At 35.9% G+C, this 26,231-nt stretch overlaps 1 protein-coding gene across 1 annotated transcript in view; it reads left to right on the top strand.

Annotated features, from left to right (window-relative positions):
* The first annotated feature begins 7,762 nt into the window (after positions 1-7,762).
* Positions 7,763-26,231, top strand: part of COL24A1 (collagen type XXIV alpha 1 chain) — a 281,993-nt gene continuing 263,524 nt past the window's right edge. Inside the window, exons 1-4 of the mRNA XM_023758248.1 lie at positions 7,763-7,915; positions 11,824-11,854; positions 14,653-16,007; positions 23,361-23,414. Of these exons, the coding sequence (XP_023614016.1) occupies positions 7,763-7,915; positions 11,824-11,854; positions 14,653-16,007; positions 23,361-23,414 (1,593 nt within the window). The remainder of the gene's footprint in view (positions 7,916-11,823; positions 11,855-14,652; positions 16,008-23,360; positions 23,415-26,231) is intronic.

Here is a 26,231-nt window from a genome sequence, read left to right on the forward strand (position 1 = left end):
CCACTGAGCCAAACCGGTTAGGGCGATAGTGAAGTTTTAACATTTTTATACTATCATATGCCTCCTTTCCCCCATATTCTTTCTGTTCTCAATATAGCTTTATCAAAGTTTTTGGTTAAATTAATATTTATATTTTACCTTACTATGGCTATGTATTTTTTTTTTTACCACTGAGCCATGCACATGCATATTTTCTTTCCTGCACAGCATTTCTTGCTTGTTTTGTGTCACTATCATTAATATTATCAGCTACTCAAAAAGAATTCTAAATTTTCTTTGAAAAATACTTTCCAAAACATACACCAAATACTCTAGTCAATTTTTTTTTTCTTTGAGATATTTCATCTGGAAGCTAAAATTGTCCTGTTCTACTATGAATTGATAGACTCTACATTTCCTGTAGAGTTGATTTCTCTCATCTGTGTTCGATTCAGTGTCTTGGAACTATGATTTAAAAAAAAAGAATCTCTATTGTTGAAAGTATTACATATATCCCCTTGTTTTCCCCATTGACCCCTCTTGCCCATCCCCCCTCCCCCCCCCAGGCCTTCACCACACTATTGTCTGTGTCTATGGATTATGCTTATATGTATACAAGTTCTTTGGTTGATCTCTTCCCATCCACCCACCCACCACCAAATTTTTCTTTTTCATCATCTGTTTTCTTATTTGAGTGGAGCATAACACCCAATAGCATCCTGAAAATGTGTACTTAGGTGGTGCACTTTGTACCATTGCATTTCTGAGAATGTGTTTATTTCATCCATGTGTTTGAAAGTAGTTTGGTAGAGTGTATAATTTTAGGCTGTGTATAGTTTTCTTCTCTCAGAATTTTAAAAAACTTTATTATCTTTTGGCTTTTCATCTATTGAAATCTAATATTATATGAATTCTTGATTCTTTGTATGTGAGCTTTCTAGTTTTCTCTTTAAACCCTTAAGATAATCTATTTGTTCTTGATATTTTGAAATTACAATAATGTACCTTGGTACTGGTCTTTTTCAGTTTATTGTGCTGGGCACTCAGTAGGTCCTTTCAATGTGGAAACATCTTTAATGTTCTTGTAATTTTCTCTTGTCAGTTCTTTCTCTCTGACATATTTAATTGTGCTTTCTGCAAATTCTGTTGGTCAAATATTGGATCTTGTGGATTGAGCTCCTTAATTTTAGCTCTTATTTTCCCATCTTTGTTTTTTATTCTACTATATATTATTTCCATGAATCACTATTTCAAACATTTAATTTTTTTTATTTCTTCTGTGTTTCAATTTTTAAGAGTGTTCTCACTTCAGCTGTCCCCCCCCTTTTTTTAAAAAAAAAAATAGCATCTTGTTCTTTTTTCTTTAATGCAATATCTACTCTGCATACTCTGCAGATGAGAATAAATTTTTTTGAATTGTTCTTCTTCCTGCACTGTCTTTGTTTTTTACACATTTTAACTTCTATGTTGGAAATGTTCTTTATATGTCTGTTGTACCTGTGTTATCATTTAAAAGTAAGGTGCTAGAAATATACTTGGAAACTCTGTTTGCATGGGTAGGCTTGTTAACTGCTGTATTTTACAAAGAGGGTGATGATCTGACCATCATGTTGTTGGACCACAAATGTCTAAGGCTATACAGTTTCCTTAGAGAAGAGTCCTCCAATATCTTACTTGTAGAATACAATCCTGGTTGCCACTGTTCTTGAAGTTAAGTGATATAAAGAGATTCTTATGGGGTTCAAAGAGGGCTGTCTCACCATTTAGTAGGTAGATTTTACCCAAATCCCCTTATTCTCATTATGGTGCTTCTCTTCTATATTCTGCCATGATTGTGTCGATGTTTCTACTTAAGTCTTCTGTTACGTTCTCAAAGCTCCTTATTTAGACTTTTAACTCTCCCTCCTTCCCTCGTTTGAAGCTCCAATGCCTCTCTTCTGATATCAGTGATTTGGTGCCTTCAATTCTTGAGCCTTTTCAGGAATTTTCTATGTGAATTGTCCTGCCTGTCATTAACACCCGCCTCTGTAAGTCCTAGTGTTCAGTTTTTTTCAGCTATGGTAACTACTTCATTTGCTTTTCATCTTTTAAAACTTTGTTGATATCTTATCTGCTGTTGTCTCTTCTACCCACTTACTTTGCCCGTGTACTTTGAAACCACATTTCCTTGTTCTCATTTTAGTGAGATTTTAAGACTGAGCAACAATAAACATCTGTTATTTGCCATGTTTTTAGTTACTTCTTTAAGTTTTAACACAGCTAAGAAAACCATTTTAACTATACTATTAATAAATATAAATTTTGTATTTGCTTTATAACCACATTTTGGATATAACTTAATGAATCAATGATTTTACTTCAAGACAGAAATGAATTCTATAAAGCTGTTTCCTGAGCATTTGACAGATATAGATCCCTTTTCTTATCACATACAGTCTACTTTCCTTAGCACTCTGCCACTGTTGGTGGGCTCGCTGCCAGTGAGATTGGCATAGCTGCAGCGCCTCTACATGATAACTTACACCATGCGAGATGTGGAGCTCATTCTCAGCACACACAGCTTTCTCAGGTTCATGATCCCAAGGTATGAAAACCACATGTGTAGAAATCCTTATGTGTAGAAATCCTTATGTGTAGAATACTCGTCTCCAGAAGAGTATTTCCTGTGAAAATTAATTCAAAATGTGTTTATTGTTAACAGAGAAGCAGCTCATCCTAGCTGCAGTTATTCCAAGTATTTTCTGCCAAAACCCATTATGGACACTTAATTAAAAATTTTACATGTAGGTTAAAGTTTCATTTCTCATTTTATAAATAGGGTTGCTTTTATCTCTTTAACCAGAATAGATGTGCTATTTACATTAAGAATAACTTAAGGATGTTAGGGTGATCTGGCTGCGACATCTGTCACCCCATTGATCGCCAGATTTAATTTGGCTGATCTGGCTGGCTAGGCGGGTGTCCCCCTCCTCCCTCACTGATCCATGTGTGTCCCTGTCCCTCTCAAAGCTGCATGCTCAGTGGAAGGGACAACCTTCCTCCCAGGGGAGAGGACCTGTCTTCGGTCAAGGGTATTCGAGTAGCTGCACTCCCCTACTAGAACCTCCAAACAAGCTCTCAAGAATAATTTAAAGTCACAATTTCCACTTTTTACATAGCCAGTGTGACAGCTGTGCTAAAGCACAGGTGCTTTGCAGCCTGAAGCCTGGGTTTGTGTCTAGGGTCACATGCTTACTAGCTCTGTGACCTTGAGAAAGTACCTAAAATACTCTGAGCTTCATTGTCAACAACTCTAAAATGAAGATAATAGTTATTGTTCAAATATGGTTGTTGTGTGGATCAAATGAAATAACACATGTAAAGTGCTCAGTGCATGCCTGTTACATGATGAACATATAATAAATTTTAATAGAAAAAAAGAGAATACTTCAGATCCTTTTTCCCCTCCATATACTCATAATACTGAAAAAAATAAAAGTGTTGGTTTTAAATAACATTCTTTAGTTCCTTAACTCAGTGAGCTTGCAGCCAGGAAGTCTTAATTCTGGCAATGACCAGCTATTGGGATTTGACTACAAGGAACAATAGAAAGTGGATTTGGGGCAATTATCTAAATAATTTAGTCAATTTGAATAAATGTGCAAGGAAAGGAAAAGTATATTGAGGCCTGTATAATCTTTATTGTTTACCATGATGGTAATTTTATTTTAAACAATCATTTTACTTTTTTTTTCTTTCCTACAAGCTAGAAAGAATATAGCTTTGGGGCTTAATTGACCCAGATATATGAAAATTTTCAACAATGATGATTAATTAATATTAAGTGCTATATTATATTAATTTAGTTATTTAATAATAAGTTAACACTGTAATTTATTAAACTCTGCTAAGTGTTATTCTGTACATTTTATTTAAAATTGGATAACTTTTTAAAAAGTCTTTTAAACTATCGATTACTAAGAAATATAAGAAAACCTTACATTCTTGAGGGGTAAACATAGTACTTTCCTTGTTCCTTCTATTTGCAATAAAATATTGTTGGTATTGACAGGTAAATGGTTCTTTAGTTTTCTGTACTTGTAAAGCAAGTGTTACCATTGGTTCTCCCATATCTCTTTCTTTAGCCATATGCTATACTCTACTACAGAGTCAATTATATACCAACTGGATTTAGAGTCAAATACAAATACTTGAGTATGAGTCATAGTTTTATTATATGCTGAGACTTGATTTCTCCTTTTTCCCTCTCTCTCTTTCTTTTACCCATCCTCGCTCACTTCCTCCTCTCCCCATTTTCTTTCTTTCTCTCCTTTCACCTCCCTCTCTACTTCCCTCTTTCTTTAATTCTAACTAGTGATAATATATCAATGCTACTAACTATGCAAGTTTCAAATGAAAGACAAGCAAGGTTGGAAGGCCTATATCTCAGCATTAGCCTCGTGGGCTTAGAAGATTGATTTTAATTGCACACGAAGAGGAACTATTTGTCATTAGTGTATAACAAAACAACAACAAACAAAAATTACATTGAAGGCTTTAAGAGGAGGTAACACTTGAACTGAGTCTTATAAGATGAGTAAAGTTGGCATGAAGGGGCTCTGAAAGAACGGAATTTAAAAATCACAGATATGGTAAGAAATTCAAGGAAAATAAATATCAAGAGTGAAGAATGCCATGGAGTGAAAAGATATATCATTAAAAAGTTAAATATATAAGGGTTAGTGTAAATTAGAAAGCGAGTCCCCAAGACCATGATTACTTCTTATACTAAATGCAAGTTTGAGGGTCCCCAAATCCACCTTCAGGCTCAATAATTCTCTAGAAGGATTCATGGAACTCAGTGAAATCTGTTATACTCATAGTTATGGTTTATTACAGAAAAAGATACAGATTAAAATCAGCCCAAGGGAGGAAGCCCTGGGGCAGGGTCTGGGAAAGTCCCACATGTGGAGCTTCCCACTGTCCTCAGCCAGGGAGTCATGGCCAGTGCCAACTTTCCCAGCAAAACTATGTGACAGTGTGCATGGAATGTTGCCAACCGGTGAAGCTCACTTGAGAATTCTTGTCCAGAGTCTTTTTTTTGGTTAATCCTCACTAAATAACATATTTTTATTAATTTTTAGCGAGAGAGGAGGGAGGGGAGAGAGAGAGAGAGAGAGAGAGAGACATCAATGTGAGAGAAATAGCTAATGGTTACCTCTGATACATGCAATGAACCCGCAACCTTTTGGTGTGTGGGACGATGCTCCAACCATCGGAGCCACCCAGCCAGTGCTTGTCCAGCATCTTTGCTGAGGCTCTGACGTAGAGACATGGTCAACTGGTTGTGTAGCTTATCTCAGTCTCCAGTCCCTCTGGAGGTTGAACTGATACCACATGACCCAAAGCCTTCAGCACAAATTACATTGTTAGACTATCTGGTATGGCCCAAGGCCCCAAGGTAAACAAAGATATTTATCAGGCAAGACATTCAAGGGCTTGTAGATTACTTCCCAGGAGCTGAGGGCCAAGACAGGACTGTTCTTTGGGCAAGTTTAAATTCTTTACTACACATGTAGCATGTGGGATTGGGTGCCATAGAGAAAAGGGTGGAAAATAAGGGTTTGAAAAATTGTAATCAGGAGGCAGGGGGGATAATTAGGGCACATCTTTAATATTGTCAACAATAAATAAAATAAATAAAATTTTAAAAGATGGGGGCCCTAATGATTTACTCACATTACTTGACAGTTTTGCAATAAGGCTTTACAGTTTTAAGTGCTAATTTAAGAAGTTATAACTCCTTTAATGTGCTAATCTGCTCAGCCTCATAAAATATATCATGGGCACACACACAATTTCATGTAAAAAAATTATTTTAGAATGAAGTAATAATCTCTTAATCAGGTTGTGAGAGGATGGAAAGTAGTAAAAAGATTTTTTAAAAATATATATTTTATTGATTTCAGAGAAGAATGGAGAGGGAGAGAAATAGATACATTAATGATGAGAAAGAATCAGTGATCAGCTGCCTCCTGCATGCCCCACACTGGGGATCAAGCCCACAACCCTGAGCATGTGCCCTGACCCGGAACCTTGACCTCCTGGCTCATAGGTCCATGATCAGCTCAACCACTGAGCTGTGACGACTGGAGCAAAGTAAGATAAAGTGGGATAAAAGGAAAGGAAATGAGATCAGAGAGGTGAGAAGGGAACTGATAACATAGGTTTCACACACCATGTGAGGAGTTTGGGTTGTATTTTTAGTGTAATAGGAAGCCATTGAGAATTTTGTTCAGGAGAGTGGCATGATATAATTTACACTGTAAAAATATTACTCTGGCAGCTGGTGCGGTCATGGGCTCTTCTCTGAGAGAGGCACTAAAGTTAAGAGCAACAGATTTTGGGGGAAAATATGTATATTGAGTTGGAAGTGCTTGTGGGACATCTAATCTCCACTGGATAAATTCAATAGGCAATTGAATATGCAAGCCCAGAAAGGAGGTTTTGTGAGTCAGCATATGTGGTTCCTGAAACCATGGTTTGGATGAAGTCATTAGGCTTGGTGTTCACAGTAAAAAGGCCAAGGCACTGTCCTGGTAACACCACGATTTATTCTACGTATAAGAAGCAAACAGGTGAAGGAGATACAATCAGTTCTGCTGTTAGTAATGTGCATTCCTAAAATTACGACACTAGAAATTGGCTCTGGAGGACCACCTGCATTCAAATTCTGGCCTTGGGAAAATTGTTTAAATTCTCTGTGACTTTGTTTTCATAACTGTCCAATGGGGTTAACAATAATGCCTCCAACCTAGGGTTTTTGTGAGAATTGTGTGGCTTGTGCTTGGTACATTGAAAGAATTTAATAAATGCTCCTATTCTTATTCTTTAAAAATAATGCAAAACACTGATAAAGTATCTCATTGATAATCAACCTTGTTTAAATGGTAACTGATTTCCTTAGTGACACAAACTGGATTGATTTCGTGGTTAGGGCCACTCATGAAACAAGTAACTTATGATAGACAGCTAAGCATTTTCCTGCCATATTCATTGGTTAAAGTAAATATCTAACTTTAACATCAAATTTGCAATTTGGTGATATTCATGGCCTAAATTAATGTTAAAGAGTTTGTCCTTGAATAGAAGCCTTTCTTTTTTTTCTCTCTCTTGTTATCCCTACCCCCTTTCATCTGTGCCTTCTATCCTTAAGTGTTCTCTGCTCTCTGCTGTCCTTTCGATCGACATCTGCTCAAAGAATTTGCTAAACATATTCACACCAAGATATGAAAACTTAAAACTAGAATAATAATTAAATTTTACCTCCAGTACAAACTCTGATGGCTACTTAGATTATCTTCCCCATGGTGAGATTTCTGTGGACCTGTGGAGGGGGGGAGGGGGTGGGGGGGGCGGGTGCGGAAATACCCTGCTGTGATTAATGAGGCTTGCCAAGGGAGACATAACGTGGTGTGGAGAATACAGTAGCTGTGAAGCAGCATGGTGGGGCCAAGATTGTAGACTTTGAAGTCAGACTGATTTGGCTCAAATCTATTTCCACTATTTATCAGCTGTGTAACCTTTGACCAAGTTATTTAATCTCTCTGGGCCTCAGATTTTTTTTTTTTTTTATCAAGTATCAACTTGAAACCATGAGATATTATAATCCCACTTCTGTTTATGGATATCACATAAAAGAAACAAGGGAGACGAAATAATAAACCTGAAAACTCCATTTGCAGCAACACTAGGGGACTGAGATAATCTGCACACTCCCAAAATACGCTGAGAAAAGCAGATGATGTTGAGTAAAGTGAATAGTGCAACGGCAGAAGGCACCAGTGAAACCAAACTTCCTAAAGGCGAGGAGCACACCCTGAAGAATATAACCTTTAGCCCTTCTACAAAACAGATGCCACAGGACCTGGGGAAGACAGAAGCTTCCCAGAAGGAAGTACAAGAAAGAAGCACAGATAATAGCTAAATGGCTCATGGGTGACAGGTTTCAGGAAATGCAAAAACCTGTCCTGAGGTGAAGGATTTATTCTGAAGTGTATTCCAATGGGAGTAGGTACAGGGGAAGGAGAGTTAGGAGTTGTGAGCAGGGCTGGCTGTAGCAGTCCCCCTGGACTAGGTTTGGTTCAGAGAAGAAGGCAGGGCTGTATCAAGGAGCCATTTGAGAAGGAAACTGGTAACGCTGAAATGGAGCCTTTAGGCTTTGAGATTTGGAAAGCATGGCCCTTTGGCTTCTCCCCGCAGCATCCCTGCTGGGCTATGAAATATTAAGTAACTACAAGCATTTGGCACAGAATAAATAGAAAGATACAACAAGGTATAATGTAGGTAAAAGCAGCAAAAATTAGAATGCGCACATGAAAATATCACCTTTAGGAAGGAAGATCATAAAGCAAAATATAAGAACTCAGAAAAAGGAAGAGATGGCAAGGCATTAAAAGGATATGAATTGTAAGCTTGTAGAACACAGAAAAGAAGTCATAGGGAAAAAATACTTTTTATAAAGCAAGATAAAATTGGAAGGAGCACAAAGAGATTCTACATTGTAGGAAACAAAGTAAAGGTAGAAATGAGAAAATCAAAAAAATGGGACTGAAGATAAAGAAAATATTTTAAAAGATTACAGCAAAATTATAGATATAGAAGACAGCATTAGAGATTCAACATAATCATAAGAGGAATTTTTGAAGAAAACCACAACTATAAAATAGAACAAATGTTCAAAGATATAATACATGAAAACTTTACTGAAGTAAAAGCCCAAACAAAACACAACAAAACTTGAATCTGTACAACAAATGGGCATACTATGTCCCAGGAAACATTTATCCAGAATGGTAAAAATGAAGCCATATTCTAATAAAATCACTGTATTTCAAAGATTAAGAACAGCTCTTTTGGTCATGCTGTTTAAAAAAAATCAAGTCAATTAAAAGGAGAAAAGAAAAGAAGCTGACTTCCAACTTTTCTATTCTAACATTCAACACCTGAGGATGTCGAATCATATCCACAAGATATTCAAAGAGATAAAGTATCAGTAAAGAATTTTTAATCTAATGAAACTTAAGGTATGACATTGCCAACAAACAATTCTAAAACGTCAAATACTCAGGAAATGTTCCCATAACCTCTTCTTGAGGGAACTAATAGAGGATAACCTTCAGCAAAGAGGAAATGACTAAGAAAACGACTGCCAAGACTGCCTCTATTTATCAGAAGGCAATGTGGGAACAGAACAGAATATAAATGCCAGGTGAACTCAGTGTAGGAATGGTACTACAAGCAAAAAATAGGAGAAGAGGGAAAAAAGGAAGGAGATTGTGTTTGCTGATTAGATCACATGTAGAAGCTGGGAATTAAATAATAGTATCCAAACATCACAAATCCAATAAAAATATTATAAGAATATTTAATAGTAAAAAGGTAAATACTAAAAGAAGTAATTCTATTGACTAATAGTAGATGGTGAGGGAAAGGGAGAAAAAGGAAACACTGTTCATAGGAAAGAAGAGGTATGTCCAAATAAAGAGGGTTAGTGGTATTGTATACATTTATCATTTTAAAGTTAACCCTTATAATAAAAATACAAAACTTTCTAAATCTGAAAAGAACTACCTACAAAAAACAAAGCAAAAGAAACAAGCACACAGTGAAAGACTTAAAAAATTAAAATGGGAAAACAAAATAAAATGACATTAAATAAATCATCACATCAATAAATATAAATAGACTTAATTTTGATATTCAAATTAAGAATTTTAGATTGGATCAAAAAATAAATCAAACTCTTTCCTCTTTACTGAAAGTACAGTGTTTCAAAGTAGGTGAAAATAAAAGTATGGGCAAAGATATATCAGACAAATGCAAACAAAAAGAAAGTTGAGAAAAAGGGGCTTCGTCTTATTACCAGATAAGGTAGAAATTACACTAAAAATGTTATAAAACACACATCAAAGTTCTTTTATAATTCCAAAAGGTGCAATACCCAATGAATAAATGGCTATATTTTCATAATTTTAATAAATGCATCAATATTCTATATTCATCAATATTCATAAAGCTATGTCCACATGAAATAAAAGGCGAGATATGCAAGTGGTAAGGGACTTTCTTTACCTCTTAGTTCATGACAGATTTTAATTGTATAAGAATAAATAAGGATATACAGGATATAAACAATAAACAGTAAGGTTCACCTAACTGATATTAAATTCTATACCCTGAAATACCTTTGTAAGTGCTTATCAAACACCATTTATTATGCTGTTTCAAAAATAAAAATTGCAGATTAGATACTATTATCACAATGCTATTAAGTTAGAAAAAAAACAACCCTTCTAACTGGAAATTTTTATTTTTAATTAAATCATTTGGGCCAATGGGAAAATACAAGTAAAAGTTACATAGTGTCTAGAAAAACAACAAAAATGAAAATACTACCTATCAAAATCTTTAGTATACATCTAAAGCAATACTCAGAAAATTTATGGTTTCAATGCTATAAATAAATAATTAAGTACTCATCTTCAGAAATTAGAAAAAGAATAAATTAAACCAAAAGAAAATAGGCTAATTAATGAATATAAATGCATACATTAATTAATGATATAGAAAATATATAATTATACTGGCTTAAGAACAAAGATAGCAAAATATCCAATGCTGGAAAATTATATAGAGACCACAGAAATAGGAAAACTAAAGGAATTATTAGGGAATATTACATGAAGATAATCTGGGTCATATATTTGAAAGCCTAGAAGAAAGTTATTACTTCATAGAAAAATACAAATTTCTAAAATCAAGGTGCAGTTGAAAATTAGAATAAATCAATTAACATTAAATTGGGAAAGTGAAGAGCTACCAATGAAAATGACAACATAAGTTTGGTTTTATCTAACTTTTGAGGAAAAAAAAAAAGATAATTCTAAAGGTATTTAAACTTCTATGCCACGGAAAACAATTAAACTTTAATGTCGTTATTTGATAAAGATAGTACAATAAGAGTAAAACCACAGACCAGTCGTGGCTCATAGATATTGATACAATGATTCTACGTAAGTTTTTCTTCAAGAATCATAGTAATGTACACTTGAAAGCTATTTAATCTTATTAACCAATGTTGCCCCAATAAATTTAATTAAAAATATGTAAATAAATAAATATAAAGAAGAAAGAGAATGGTAGCAAATATAGCAACATATTAACATTTAATCTAGGTGCTACATATAGAGATTATCTATAATAATCTATAATAATAAAAGTGTAAATCGACCAAACAGCTGAACAGTGGAACAACCTTCCAGATGACCATGCTGACACCTACTGGCGTCAGGCCAGCCAAGGTGGATGCAATGTGATTGGTTGGGGGGCCCCACCGTTGCTGCAGAGGGAGGCCCAGGCCACCAGCCAACAGGGCGATCAATTGAGGGGCTCCGTGATCACCCCAAAGAGGGAGGCCCAGGCTACCCTGCAGCAGCACTGTGGCGGGTGGGTGGGGGCCTCCTTCTGTGGGCGCCATCCATCTCAGAGCCCTGGCTGGGTGGGCAGGGCCTACCTCTTTGGGGCAATTGATTGTGGGGCTCCTGGACTGCAAGAGGGCTTGGGCTGGGCTGAGGGACCCCCCTTCAGTGCACGAATTTTGTGCACCAGGCCTCTAGTATATAAATATTTTTGAATGTTCAAAATATTTTCCAATTTATTTAAACAACCATATCTCTATTACAAAAATCCTCAACATGCTCAATAAAATATTTGGCAATATTAAAATATATGTTCTAAAGTTTTTAAATTATACTCTTCCCAGAAATATTTTCTTTTTATAGAATCAGAAATTTGAGGTAATAGGTAGCAGGGGTTTTGTTAAATGCAAAGAGAGGTTTTCTTTGGGTAAGGAGCAACCTTGATATCATACTACATAAGTGTGACTCTTCCTTTGTGTAACAATAGCCTATTTGGCATTTTTCACATACTTTCTGATTATATATACTTTAAGCATTGTGATTTTTACAGTAGCAGTGTTTCCTCCATAGTTTACTTCTCACATTGAGATACACATACCCTTTAAGGCAGGTAGCATTGGGCAAGAGTACCCAAAATCACAAAATAAATATGGCATATGTTTCAGGAGTATAAATTTTTATTGAAGATTATGGATGGGACTAGTTAACTCTGGTCATTTATGTTTTATGTTAAAATAAGCATAGCCATATTATGGAATAAAATTAAAATTTTTCATAAATTCTATCTAATAAAAGAGTAATATGCAAATTGACCATCACTCTAACACACAAGATGGCTGCCCCCATGTGGTCAAAGATGGCCGCCACAATATGGCTGGCAGGGTAGGGCAGTTGGAGGGGACCCACGCCTGCAAGGGAGAGCACTCAGGGGTAACCAGGCCTGCAGGGGAGGGCAGTTAGGAGTGACTGAGCCAGCAGGGGAGGGCAGTTGGGGGTGACCAGGCCAGCAGGGGAGGGCAGTTAGGGGCAATCGGGCTGGCAGGGGAGTGGTTAGGGGCAATTAGGCAGGCAGGCAGGCGAGCGGTTGGGAGTCAGCAGTCCTGGATTGTGCGAGGGATGTCCGACTGCCCATTTATTTTGTTCATTAGGCAGATTGGGCCTAAACGGGCAGTCAGACATCCCTCAAGGAGTCCCAGATTGAAGAGGGTGCAGGCTGGGTTGAGGGACAACCCCCTCCCCCCTAGTGCATGAATTTCGTGCACCAAGCCTCTAGTATAATTATAAAAACATGAGAAGTCAAAGCTATGTGTGTGTGTGTGTGTGTGTGTGTGTTATGGGGCCTCTTTAAAATATTCCACCAAATCCCAGGAGAAGCATGTAATTCTAAACTGCTGTTAGGAATATTTTGGTGGAAAAGTTTGGGAGACACTGTCATTCAATATCTTAGATACTGATTTTTGTATCTTAAATACAAACATTTATAACATTTAAAACTATTATTAAATTACAACTATTTTATAAATAAGTTCTAATTTAAAACACTTGTGTGTTTTGTAAAGCACTCTAATGAGAAAATACTTTAATTGTATTGCTAGATTATGCAAGAGTGATATTCAACAATTATTTCATTGTTGTAGATAGTTGTCAGACTTGGCTGTGACATTTGCCATTATGTTTGCTGTTTGTAATAAACATAAATTATCAAATAGCTCCTAATTTCCTGTAAAAGAAAAACTAAGATGATGTCCAAAGTTCCTGGATAATCTTAAAGACTTATTTTTCCTTACTTATCATAGTTATGAATTAATAATTATTTCACATTTCTTGGAGATGATTATATATGTACAAAAATACAGAAGGCAGATTTATTGCCCCCAAAATAATAAAGATCATATGGCTGACAAAGCTGTTCTATATCTTTAAAAAAGGATTAATCATGCTTTACAAATGGTATTTAATTTTATAGGACTGAGATAAATATATAAAATCTTATATAAAATTAACTATAGGTATTTAATTTTATATTTAGAGATAAATATTGCATATGATTAGATTTCTGGTGGGGAAAACTGATTCATTCAGAAATTATAGAACTGTTTGCAAGGCAGGTATAGTAGATCTCCAATAATGAATCAGACAGAGAGAATCTGTCTTACCAGAGTTTGTAATAGGTAAGGGAAGTAAGCAATATTCAATTAGAATTTTATATAAAAGATAAATTAGAAAAGTCCATAATTACATAAAATCCATATTATAAAATATTTATATTATATCATAAATATTGAAAAAGGGTCTACAGATTGTATGAAAATTACTGTGGAGAACTGAGGAAAAAATGGGAGAGAAACCTGGAGGGGTAAAAAAAGCATGGTGATCACAAGCAATAGAAATTTAAGTTCACTTGTCTAGGAGATATCAAGGTGACTTAATACTTTATGTATAACATGCCCTTAAGGTATTAGGTATAGGGAGAACTGTTATGTGACTTGTAAATTCCCAGGTGGTTAGAAAGGAAAATGACCTGAAAATTTATAGTTCAAAGGATTTTGTGAATTTAATTTATTAAATGGTTTCCAATTACAAATTTCTTTTTGTATATTCCCAGTTTCTCTTTAACATGGAAGTCATCAAATTCTAAGTTCTAAATTAAAGAAATAAATGACATCTGGGAATCTTTGAGCATGTATATTCATTGGTGTAACAAATAAGATTACTAATTGGGAAAATGAGAGAACACTTATTTATTAATTAAATTTCAGGTTTGAGATGTGTGTTTGCATATGTGTGTATGTGCATTTTTCAAATTACCTATATATATAAAAGGCTAATATGCAAAGTGTCCCATTGGGAGTTCGACCCAGAGACTGGGAGTTCAATTGCTCACTATGACATATGTTGACCACCAGGGGGCGGCGCAGAACAAAGGAAGGCCCCAGCCAGCAGCTGGAAGGCCCCAATCAGACCTGATCGCTGGCCAGGCCTAGGGACCCTATCCATGCATGAATTTTTTGCACCAGGCCTCTAGTAGAAAATAATGTTTTATTCGCCCTCTTGTATCTCTCATTACCTGGAAATTAGTTATAGATAGAGGATGCTTATTTTAGGGATTACTATTGATATAGACAAGGAAGATTTTCTCATACTCAAACATTTATATGAACACATGAATGCATAAGAATAAGATTCTTTCTCTTTTTCTCTCTTTAATTTCCAGGCATAGATATTCTTCATCAACTAGGCCTTGGAGGCAAAGATGTAAGACACTCATCATCAGTGACTGCTACACCATCATCATCTACACCACTACCTCAGGGAGTTCATATAACAGAATCAGGTGTCATTTTAACAAATGATGCTTACATTGAGTCACCTCTCAGGAAAATTTTACCAGTCCACTTAGAACAGCCATTTACAATATTAATTGGGTTACAGTCACATAAAGTAAACAATGCATTTCTCTTCAGCATTAGAAATAAAAATAGACTGCAATTAGGAGTTCAATTATTACCTAAGAAAGTAGTGGTACACCTTGGAGGAAAGCAGTCTATATTTTTCAACTATAGTGTTCATGATGAGCGATGGCACTCATTTGCCATCACTATTAGAAACCAACTGGTCTCGGTGTTCGTGGAGTGTGGAAAGAAATCTTTTAGCAGAGAGACTCTTTTGGAACTTCAGGCATTTGATTCTAACAGTGTGTTCACCTTAGGAAGTATGAACAATGATTCTGTCCATTTTGAAGGAATAGTATGTCAGTTGGATATCATTCCTGCTGCAGAAGCATCTGCCAACTATTGCAGATATGTGAAACAGCAGTGCCGCCCTGGGACAAGCCTTCTTCATACAACTATCGGACCCGCTAAGATACTAGAAAACGCTGCCTTACCTAAACCATTTGGTGAACATATACTGTCAGGAGACACACTTACCAAAGGCACAAACACTCCAAATATTATCAACAATGAATCTGCAATGGCATATAAACAACAAGAACACCAGACATCAAGATCTCAGTTAACTTCTCTTCACCCAGGGAATGTCTCTGCTGTGGATCGTGAGAGCCATGGGATTCAGGACAAAGAAATAATCACTGAGGAACATACTCAGACAAATCTAAGCCTGTCAATGACCCATCATCTCCTCAGTGAGGCAAGAATAAATACCCAGGAGAAATTTAGTTCTCTCTCAAATGTGTCCAGCAATTTAACACAACATAATGATAGAGTAACTGAGCCGATTCTGTTTGAGAAGATATCATCTATTCTTCCACATAAAAAACAAGGTACAGTTATTAATGGCAAGAAGGCTATCACGGCAAATCTACAAACTAATGAACTCATGGAACTGCAACAGATTTTAAATACAACCTTGTATAGAGTGACAGATGAGCTGTCTGTGGATAATCACCTTGATCTAAGGAAGGAAAGTGAAATCGATCCTGATGCTACTTATCCCATTGAAAATAGCTATGAAGCTGAGCTTTATGACTACTATTACTACGATGAGGATCTTAATACAATGCTCAAAATGGAGAATCTCAGAGGGCCAAAAGGGGACACTGGACCTCCCGTAAGTTGTTGCTTTTTAAATGTCTTATGTACTAACTTACCATATGTTTCAAAAAGAATTCTCTAGATTGAACAATGCAGAACAGACCAGAACTGTCTCCAAAATGTATCTTGGCTACGGTGATTGGATTTTTGGTTGCTATAATATATCCAACCAGAATACAACCCTGGTTCAAATATTGCACTTTTTTTGTGGTTTTTATTGGCAGGCTGAAAAGGTTACTTAATTCTGGTAAAGTGGTGTAAGCTATATGTTTTTCTTGTTCAGTTGAAATTCAACCAGGAATTCAACTGCTAAATATAGACCAGCAATCTTTATTTAAAAGCAAAACCAAACCATAAGCTTAATGCATAGTCATGTTAGGAGAAGGATATAAAAGTTATAGTAGACCAAAGAAAAATACATCAATTTAAAAACCTTTTAGCACAACAGTTTCAAATGAATTAAAACAGAGTGCAAAATTTGTTTTAGATAAATAATTTTGTAGTGAAACATTGACTGGGAAAAAGGAAACCCTTATCATTCTAAATGTAATATTTAATTGCCATGAAGAGTAACATATTTCATTTAATCTTTAATGATATAGTCAATTTATATTTATCCTATATAATAAAAGGCTAATATGCAAATTGACCGAACATGGAATGACCAGTTGCTATGACACGCACTGACCACCAGGGGGTAGATGCTCAATGCAAAAGCCAGGCTTGTGGCTAGCAAGTGCAGCAGAGGTGATGGGAGCCTCTCCTGCCTCCTTGGCAGTGCTAAGGACCCCTTGGGGGGAGATGTCTAGAGGGGAGCAGGCCTAAGTCGGCAGTTGGACATCCCCTTGAGGGGTCCTGGACTGCGAGAGGGCACAGGCCGGGCTGAAGGAACCCCCAACCCCAGTGCACAAATGTCGTGCACCAGCATCTAGTGGATTAATAAAAGCTCCATCTACTTAAGACAAAAAATAATTTGTCAGCCCATCAATCCATTCAATGGAAAATCCAGCCAAGTCATTTCATAAACAAAACTATGAAATAATAGACTGATTTTTTTGAGATTCTTTTGTTATGTAGGTATAATTACAGATGAACATTTGAAAAATTTTTAAATAATTTGAAACTTATTTAAAGCTATTTAAAATCATAATATTAGAAACATTGTTTTTGCCTTTCATATTTGTACCTTAAATAATCAACCTATATGTCTTCAGAAATTAATTTTTTTAATTGCAAGAAGACTAACATATACCTCAAAATATTTATTTGATGAGAATAAAGTTTATGTCATTGGTTTAGTTCCAGAAACCACAGAATGTAGAATGGGAGAAGATGATGCTACTTACTTAGCTTATGTTTCTTCTGTGGTTATTACTTGAAGTGATTTGTTAGGAGCAACTCCTATTAGAATGAAAGTTTAAAGGTTTTAAAATAAAATCTGAATAATATATTATTATAGAGAAATAAACTCTTTTGAGCTATGACAATTACCAAGCTAATGGGAAGGTCATATTAAGCAAATGGTTATGGAAACAATTCTTCAGAAAAAGTCAGTATGGTGAGATGAACATTAATCTTTTCTATAAAACCCAAAATAGTCATTTCAATATTGGTAAGTGAAACAATAATACTCAACAGATATTTCCTTAGTCTCTACTATGGGCAAAGCAGGAACAGAGAGTTTGTATAACATAGTCATTGCTCAGAAGGGGCTTAAATTTCAATAATGGGGCTATAAGAAGTACATTTATAACTATATCTCACAGTAAAGTAAGATAAATACTGAGAGATACAAACTAAGTGTGTAGGGTACATATGGTCAAAGGTAAGAAAAATATTTTTGAGAGTATTTCTATGAAAGTTCACTTAAGGCTGAGCTGTTCAGGATAAGTTCTTGTGGACAAAGTTAGTTATAACCTAGGCTTCAAAGAATAGATATGATTTTGGTAAGTGAAAGGGACTAGTATATTTTTATATAGGAAAAAAGAGCATGATAGCTATCATTTATTGAGTTTTTATCTTGTGGCAGACACTCTACATACCCTTTCCATTCATTATCTTATCTTAAAATAACTTTGTAAGGTTGGTATTCTCATTTTTTCAGGTGAATAAACTAAAGTACCGAGAAGTTAATATACTTGCCTATACCATATTATTAATAATTGATAGAGCCAGGTTATCTGCCTCTAAAGCTCAAACTCTTTTACAATGCTAGGCTGAATAATGTTAGACAAATACAAGACACAACCTAGATTTCAGGTTGTGGAGAGTTTTAATTGTCAAACTGATAATTCTAACTTCCTCTTCTCAATGGTGAATTTTGTAGGCTTCTAAGCAGACATATTACTAGGAATTCAGTCTGATAGCAGTGCCCAGACAGGAAATTTCTGTTATCTTGATGTTACAAAACTAGGACATTAGAGTGATAGCAGTGAAAATGCAAAAGAAAGGCAGGATTCAAGTGATACTTTAAAGGAAAGTTCAACTTTGAGAATCCTACTTCAGCATAGTGTAGAAGACTAAAGGTAGATTTTAGAAAGCTAAAGAGAGATTGAATGGTGGTAAAATGAGAACTTTGTAGGGATTTCTCCATGTGGATGTTGACTGTGTGAAGTCTTAGGGCAGCCTGATTTTCTATTCAGAGGTGACCATTTCTTCCTCTGTATCCCCATGTAGTTATTTCCTTGTCTTTGAAGTTCAATAAACCTATCAGGTTCTGTGTCAGTTTTTTTCTGGTACACTTTGATGTGAAAATTATTTTTATTTTATTGTAGAAAAGTCTCCCCTTATGTTTTCAAGCATTTTTCTTTTGCATTTTTCTATGTTCTTCAGGCACACCACTATACGTATATGGAGTGTCCTTTGTGATGGAAGTATTTATTATCTTCTCTATAATCATGTTTATCTGTTGCTTTCTTATTTCATCCTGTGTGTATTCAGTTATCTGGCATCCATATTCCTTTATTGTTTTTTTCAGTTGATTTCATCAGTTTTTATTGCTTCTGACATGGCTTTCATCTGTAACTAGAGGCCTGGTGCACGAATTCGTGCATGGTTGGGGTCCGGCCGGCCAGCCCTTGAGGCTGATCGGGCCGGCTGGGGGTAGGGGACACCAGAGATTGGCCGGCTGGCCCCGCCCCCTGGTCAAACTGCCAGTTGAGGGGACAATTTGCATATTAGCTTTTTATCATATAGGATGGTCTCTTTTTGCTCTTTCTTAAGCTCTTCTGGTTCACATTTCATTACCTTTGTTTTATTTTTATCTCTTTTTAAAAAAATATATTTTATTGATTTTTTTACAGAGAGGAAGGGTGAGGGAAAGTTAGAAACATCGATGAGAGAGAAACATCGATTCAGCTGCCTCCTATACACTCCCTACTGGGGATGTGCCCGCAACGAGGGTACATGCCTTTGACCGGAATCAAATCTGGGACCATTCAGTCCACAGGCCGATGCTCTATCCACTGAGCCAAACTGGTTAGGGCTATTTTTATCTCTTGTATCTTGTAACTTTTCTTTCTTTTTAGAGAAAATTGGCATTTCAAAATTTGTTGAATCTATAGTGAACTATATGCCTGAACCCTTTCTCTGTTGCAAAAAGCAATTCCTCCCGTGAATGTTTTTCCTCCACTTTTAATTTATGTTTCTGTCCTCACACTTCCCCTCACCTCAATATCTATGCATAGGGCCCTTTCTAGTTTCTTCCTAGTTATTAGTAATCTTTAAAATAAAGATTACTCTATCTGAGCTGCTGTTTGTTTTAGAATAGTATAGGTACATGCAAAAGGAAGTAATGTGGAATGGTACACAGATTCAAATTTGCTGCCTTGAATACCATCTTATATTTAGTTTGTCCTCTACCAGAAACATATCTCCCCTAATTTAATGTGTAGTTTGTTGTGAATCCCTTTGTATCACAGGCTCTCTGAGGAGTAATATGATGATTTCTGCTCTTGTCTTTTACCCCCTAGAAATCTCCTGAGGTTAGGAAATTTGGTTGTAAATCATAAACATGACATGTTCTTCCCGTTAATTTGTACCTTCTTTACTTTTGGCTGTTTGGAACTGGGTCTTTACTGAGTCATGAATTATATCTCCTGTGGGTTTCCCATTCCTTTAAAACTCATCATTGTAGTCAAAGGATTGTTGGAATGAACTTTTAGGATTGATATACTTTTAGACATCTGTAGCCTGTCCAAGGTTTGAGGTCTGAGGAGGTTTTTTGTTTGTTTTTTGTTTTTGGTCATCTCTCAACATCTTTTCTTACACCAATGTTTCTTCATATTTTGTGGTTTGTGGTTGTGGTTCCTTTCTCATTTCATCGGATATGATGTTTTCATCTTTTGATATTTTTTTGTTGTTTTCAGTGGGTTTTGAGGGAGGGAGGATAGTTTAAAAATTTTTCTTTCTGCCTTCTTTAATGTAAATTCTCTAGTGATTTTTTAAAACATACATCAGATCATGTCATTTATCTGCCTTCACTCTTCAGTGTCTAAAAAATGGAGCACTTAGAATAAATCAAAAACTCTTTTTCATACCCTGGCTGGTGTGGCTTAGTTGGTTGGGCATTGTCCTGTGCCCTGAAAGGTGGTAGGTTTGATTCATGGTCAGGTCACATGCCTGGATTTCGGGCACCATCCCTGGTCAGGGTGTGCAGGAGGCAGCTGATCAATGTTTCACTCATATCAATGTTTCTCTCTCTATCTCTCTCTCTCTCCCTTTCCCTTCTTCTCTTTCTGAAAAGTCAATTAAAAAATCTTAAAAAACCCACATACCTCTTTTTCATGACCTGTACAATCAGATGTGATCTGGCCCCTGCTTACCTAAGCAACCATCTTGTTCCATTTTTTCTTACTTTCACTATAGCTTTCTTTTAGTTCTTTAATAAGACTATTTTTTGTTTTGTTTTAATCATACCTTTATTCATTTTATTTATATTTTGTAGAATATTATTTTCTTCTATTCATTTTTTAGGTCCAACTATCACTTCCTCAGAGAAGCCTTCTCTAGTACCACAATATAAATTAGTTGCATTATGTCAATCTCTCACTTGGTTGCTTTTTTTTTTCTTCTTCATAGTTAAGTAAATTGTATAATTATGTGTTTATCTGTTAATGTGTCTTTTTATCTAGACTGTAAGCTTCAGGAGAGCTTGATGTTTACTAATGTTTATTGAGTGAGTAAATGAATTAAAAAAGGAATTTCACATGCAGAACAAGGAATGTTAGATGCAGAACTTCTAAGATTAATTGACCAGGCATTGCTATCTCTTAGAAGTATTGGTGTAGTGAATAAATTTTCCTTACTGTAAGATTACCCTAGTAATAATAATATTAGAAGTAATACTGAGTACTTGCTATGCCTCATACGTATTCTATAGTTTACTGGTTAACTACTATATATCAAACATAGTCACAGGTATTTTATATAAAAAATCTTTAATGCTCACAATAACCCTGAAATGTAAATTTTTATTGTCAATATTTTAAAGATGAGGAAACTAAAGTTAAAAAAGTTCAATTGACTTGTCCAAGGCCATTTAGCTAGTAAATGATTGAGGCATAATTTGAATCTAGGTTCAATAATTGCAAAACCATTGTTCTTTTAATTGAACTATGCTTTCTCTTAATAATCAATAACCTGAAAGATAAAGTGCTTTTTCTAATATGTTACTTTATTTATAGAAAATAATTTATTCTTCTCCAAAAAGTCATGCGATGTAAAATTCCTTTGCTTCTATGGTCTCTAGAAAGTGCCCATTTATAACCTGGTCTCAAAGATTTCGAAGTGAAAAATTGTGAAGATAAGTTAAAATCTATTTTATTTAGTGCTTATTAAACAACTCAAATATTTTAATCACAATATAAAATATATTTTTACTCTCCAGTATCTATTATTAAATTCCATATTAACTGCCTTTACAATGTGAATGGAATAGCATTTTCTTTTGTCACAAAGTAGTGTGATAAGGCACTAAACCAAAGTAAGATATTTGTTTTAATTTTCCATTTAGTTTTTCATTTTTTAGTTCTTATTTTGGGGGATACCAATTCAAATAAACAGCTTTTAACTTCTGATTATAATAGAAGAACCAGAACTAATTTGAAAAGAATTTTAATTTTAAAAAAAGTGAAATTTTTTGGTGGAAGCTAGTGATCTAATAATAGCTGTTAGGATATTTGAATGGCTCAGGAAGAAGAATTTCCTCAGTTTGGGGTTGACTATAAATAATACTTCTACCTCTATATTATGAATTGCATGAGAGACTTTTTATCAAGTGAGGGGGTAGGGAAAGGAAAAAATAAAATGAACGGAAAACAGACAGTTTAACATATATAAAGAGCATTAGAAAACTGCAAAATGACTGTAATATCAAAAAAGAAGAAAGTTTCAAAGAGAAAAAATCTACATAAAAAGAGAAACATTAGGTCGTGCTACTTGCTAATGTTAAAGGTAAAGCTAGTATTTTAGCATTGATATGTCTAATTTTAAAGCTCATACTATTTTTTATTGTAATAATGAATGCATATTTATAAAATGGAAAATGTGTATGCTCCATAGACACCAAGAATAATGCCATTTCAGCAGAGTGCTCAATAACAATGAAATGAATGACCAGATGAATATGTACTAACCATATCTAATTAACATTTATTCTTCCAAAATTGATTATTAAAGTAAGTAAAAAGATGACTCAAGGCATTATATGAGAAAGCAAAGAAGTAATTTCCTATTTGATATATTTAATCACATTTGAAGAACCCAGAAAACTTAAAAATTCTATCCATTTTTGCTCCCATACTTTGTTTCACAAACCAGTTAACTCTATCAGTGACCTCCTGGTATACTGCGCTTGTGTAAGGCAGATTTATTGCCGAATATGCTAGAAGTACCTCATTTTAACAGTTTAACACATTACACATGTCCTTAGTATAAGTCTTTTAAAGGAACATAAAATGGTCAGTGCTTTAATTTCTCAAGGCAGGTCTTCTTTCAAACTGTGTTTGGAAAAACCTGTCATTGTTGGTCTCCAAACCCTAAATTGAATTCCTCTTTCAGTAGTAAAAGTAAATTTAGGTAAAAATTCACCCACAAAACTACTAGTTATGGTCCCTGTAAAAAAACAGATACAGCGCCCGTAACCATAAGTCGTAGACTTCCTGATGCCCTTTCTGGCCAGATTAAAGGGGACACGAGTTTCAACTCTCAGCCCTGCTGATTAGGGTTGAGGGGATTCATGTTACTTTGAAATCATCATCAGCTGGTAACTGGGGACTGAAAAAGAGCCCTACATTGAGAATTTTAATAAAATGTGTGAGAAAAGATGTGTTTATTATCATGCCTAATATCTTGGCCTTTGCTTCCCCAGGGTCCACCTGGTCCAGCAGGTATCCCAGGTCCCTCAGGAAAGAGAGGCCCACGGGTGAGTAGATGGGTCCCACTTCCCACAGGCTGTTGGAATGAATAACTCTCCAGTACGTTTTTTCCTACTCTTGTACAGTATGTACTTCCCTTGGAAACCTGCCTGGATCTTCAAACTTAGCCGTACCTTTGCCAGTTGGAGAGACGCTTAGGAACACGTGCAGCTTGTTTATCTGAGTATAAACGCCCAGCTAAAGCATTCTCTGTGCGCATGCCCAAGAAAGGTGATCAAATTGTTAGATTCGTGGCTGTTCAGGTGCTACTTGCCACGTTACTCTCGGTTATAAAGTGATCTCATCTGTAGTTGATAGTCCAAGGTGGAGCTCAGTTACTTTGGGAAATGAAGAGGGGTGGGCTGCCTTAAAATAGTGCATTCCTGGATTACATAGTGGAAAATACTGGAGCTATTGACTAGAAAAATCACTGTCTTGAGGAAAAATGCGGCCTTAAGGATCAGCGGTAGTTTCTGACATTACACAGGTCCAACCAAAGATGCATTGCTCTGTTAGAATTAGTTTCTTTCAAACTGAAAAATAAATGTGGACTTTTACTGACAGAAATTCTTCAAAGAGCCAGAAAAAGAACCATGACTGTGTGTTACAAAGACAAATGCAAATGCCATATAAAATCCACTTTCTTTCTAGCCTGATTTTTAACCTACACACAATGTTAAGAAAAATCACCCTAAAATATTACATTAAGTTATCCATGTTCACATCAAACTCTTGTCCATATGAGGGGAGATGAATGCTCACTGGGCTCCAGCGGTTATTTACAGTTTGTTTTATTTCTCGGCACTTGATGACCTATCACACTCCTCCCAGGATGACTTCTAAAACCTGTTTCCTGTCTCCTGCCTGGAAACCATTCCATCCTCCTCCTTCTCTGTCAGGAGACGTTGGATCCATTTCTGTGAGGGACCCAGTCCATCTTTGCAAGAATTGCATTCTCTCCCCACTACGAAGACTGTTCTCCCACAGCATGACTTTCAGTTTCTGAATTCCCATCTTTCCTCATGATACAGCACTTTCCCTCCCTAATTTCCATCTTTTTCCCCCAATTTATTTGTCCAATCCTCCTTCCTTTAAGGAGGGAATAGTATTTCTCTCCTCAAGGCTAACAATTACATTTGTGTTCCTAATTTTGTCTCCACTCAGTTATTTAACTTAAAACTTGTGACTGTACATTTCTTCTTTCCTACGTTTTTATTTCATTTGGCAATGATCAACAAATTCTCCTTGTTTTTAAAAATCCCAAACTTTCATTAATATTAATTTTTTCTAAAGTTATTGTCTTGGCTCACTTTTGTGCTGCTAAGCTTTGTGAAATAATAGTTGACTAGTATATCCATTGCTTTAATATCTACAACAACTCATTTGTTATTCCCCACAAATTTTTCTATCTACTTTATCAAAATTTATTTTTTTCAGGTTACAAATGACATGTGTCATGGAATCTAATTTTTTTCTTTAATGTTAATCTTATACATATAACTTTAATATTTGCATTGCTGACAGAAATTCTTCAATGCTCTTATTAATTCAGAATTGAAAAGACAGATAAATAAATAGTTTTTAATGATATGTTATGTGTTAAAGTAGAGGTATGGCTGAAGAGCACAGGTGGATAGCAAACCCAAATGAATATAGGGGGCCTAGAGATCTGGAAGGCTTTGTGGAGCGAATCTTAGTTCATCTACTTGCTGGTTAAGTTTCCGCATTTGTAAGGACGAGTGAAAATAACCTCCTTGCAGGGTTGTTGTAAGAATTAGAAATAAGAAATATAAAGTGTTAACACAGTTACTTGCACATAGTATGTAGTCAGTAAATAGAAGCAATTATTAAATTCAAATTAGCAAACATTCATTGAATGGCTAATATGTGCTAAGTACTACATTGGTAATATTTAGAACAGTCTCTTTTCAAAGAATTCACAATCCTAGAACTAATCAGCACGCATCATAAGGTAATTAAAATGGGAATAAAATATTTAAGTAACAGATTGGGACAGTATAAGAAATGTCTCAAAGCAACATATAATTAATTGCAAATGAATTTTACATGCAGCAGTTTCTATGGAAGTTAGTAGGAGAGCGAATCATTTCCTGCTGGTGTAGCCAGGATTTAAAAGTGAGGTGAGAGCTCAAAAGGATTTCGGTAGGTAGGTGTAGGGGGCAAGATTAAATGAAGTAACTCTTTAAGGCATATGTAATAGCATTAGAGGCCCAGTGCATGATTAATGTGCGTGTAAGGTCCCCTAGGCCTAGCCTGGCATCAGGGCCATGTCTGCAGCCCCGTGACACCTCGCACGCTCCACAGAGCCACTGCTCATTTGGTACTGACACCGATATTGGCCTTTTATGATGTAGACTAGAGGCCTGTTGCAGGAAGATTCACGCAAGAATAGGGCTTCCTTGGGCCTATTTCTGCAAGAATAGGGCTTCCTGCGGCCAGAGCAAAGCAGAGAAGGGAGCGTAGCCTGCCCTTCTCTACTGCCTCGCTCTCTCCCGTGTCTGCTGCCTCAGGACACTCCATCGGCAGCGGAGCAGCTAGGCTGGATTGGCCGCCAGAGTGGGCGGATTGTGCCTTGCCACTTGCCCCCACGGCCCCTGGCCGGGTGGCAGGCCAGGACATTCCAGCAGGAATGGAGTGCCTCGCCACTTGCCCCCCCCCCACCACCTTCCCCGCCACCTGCCTGGCCAATAGGCATGGACACTTCAGTGGTGGGGCTGAGGGGACTGGGCACCGCCATCTTGTGGCCATGGGCACCGCCATATTTGTGATGGAGTGATGGCTAATTTGCATATTACTCTTTTATT

Source organism: Myotis lucifugus, unplaced genomic scaffold, assembly GCF_000147115.1.
Source record: "Myotis lucifugus unplaced genomic scaffold, Myoluc2.0 scaffold_126, whole genome shotgun sequence".
Lineage (NCBI taxonomy): Eukaryota > Metazoa > Chordata > Mammalia > Chiroptera > Vespertilionidae > Myotis > Myotis lucifugus.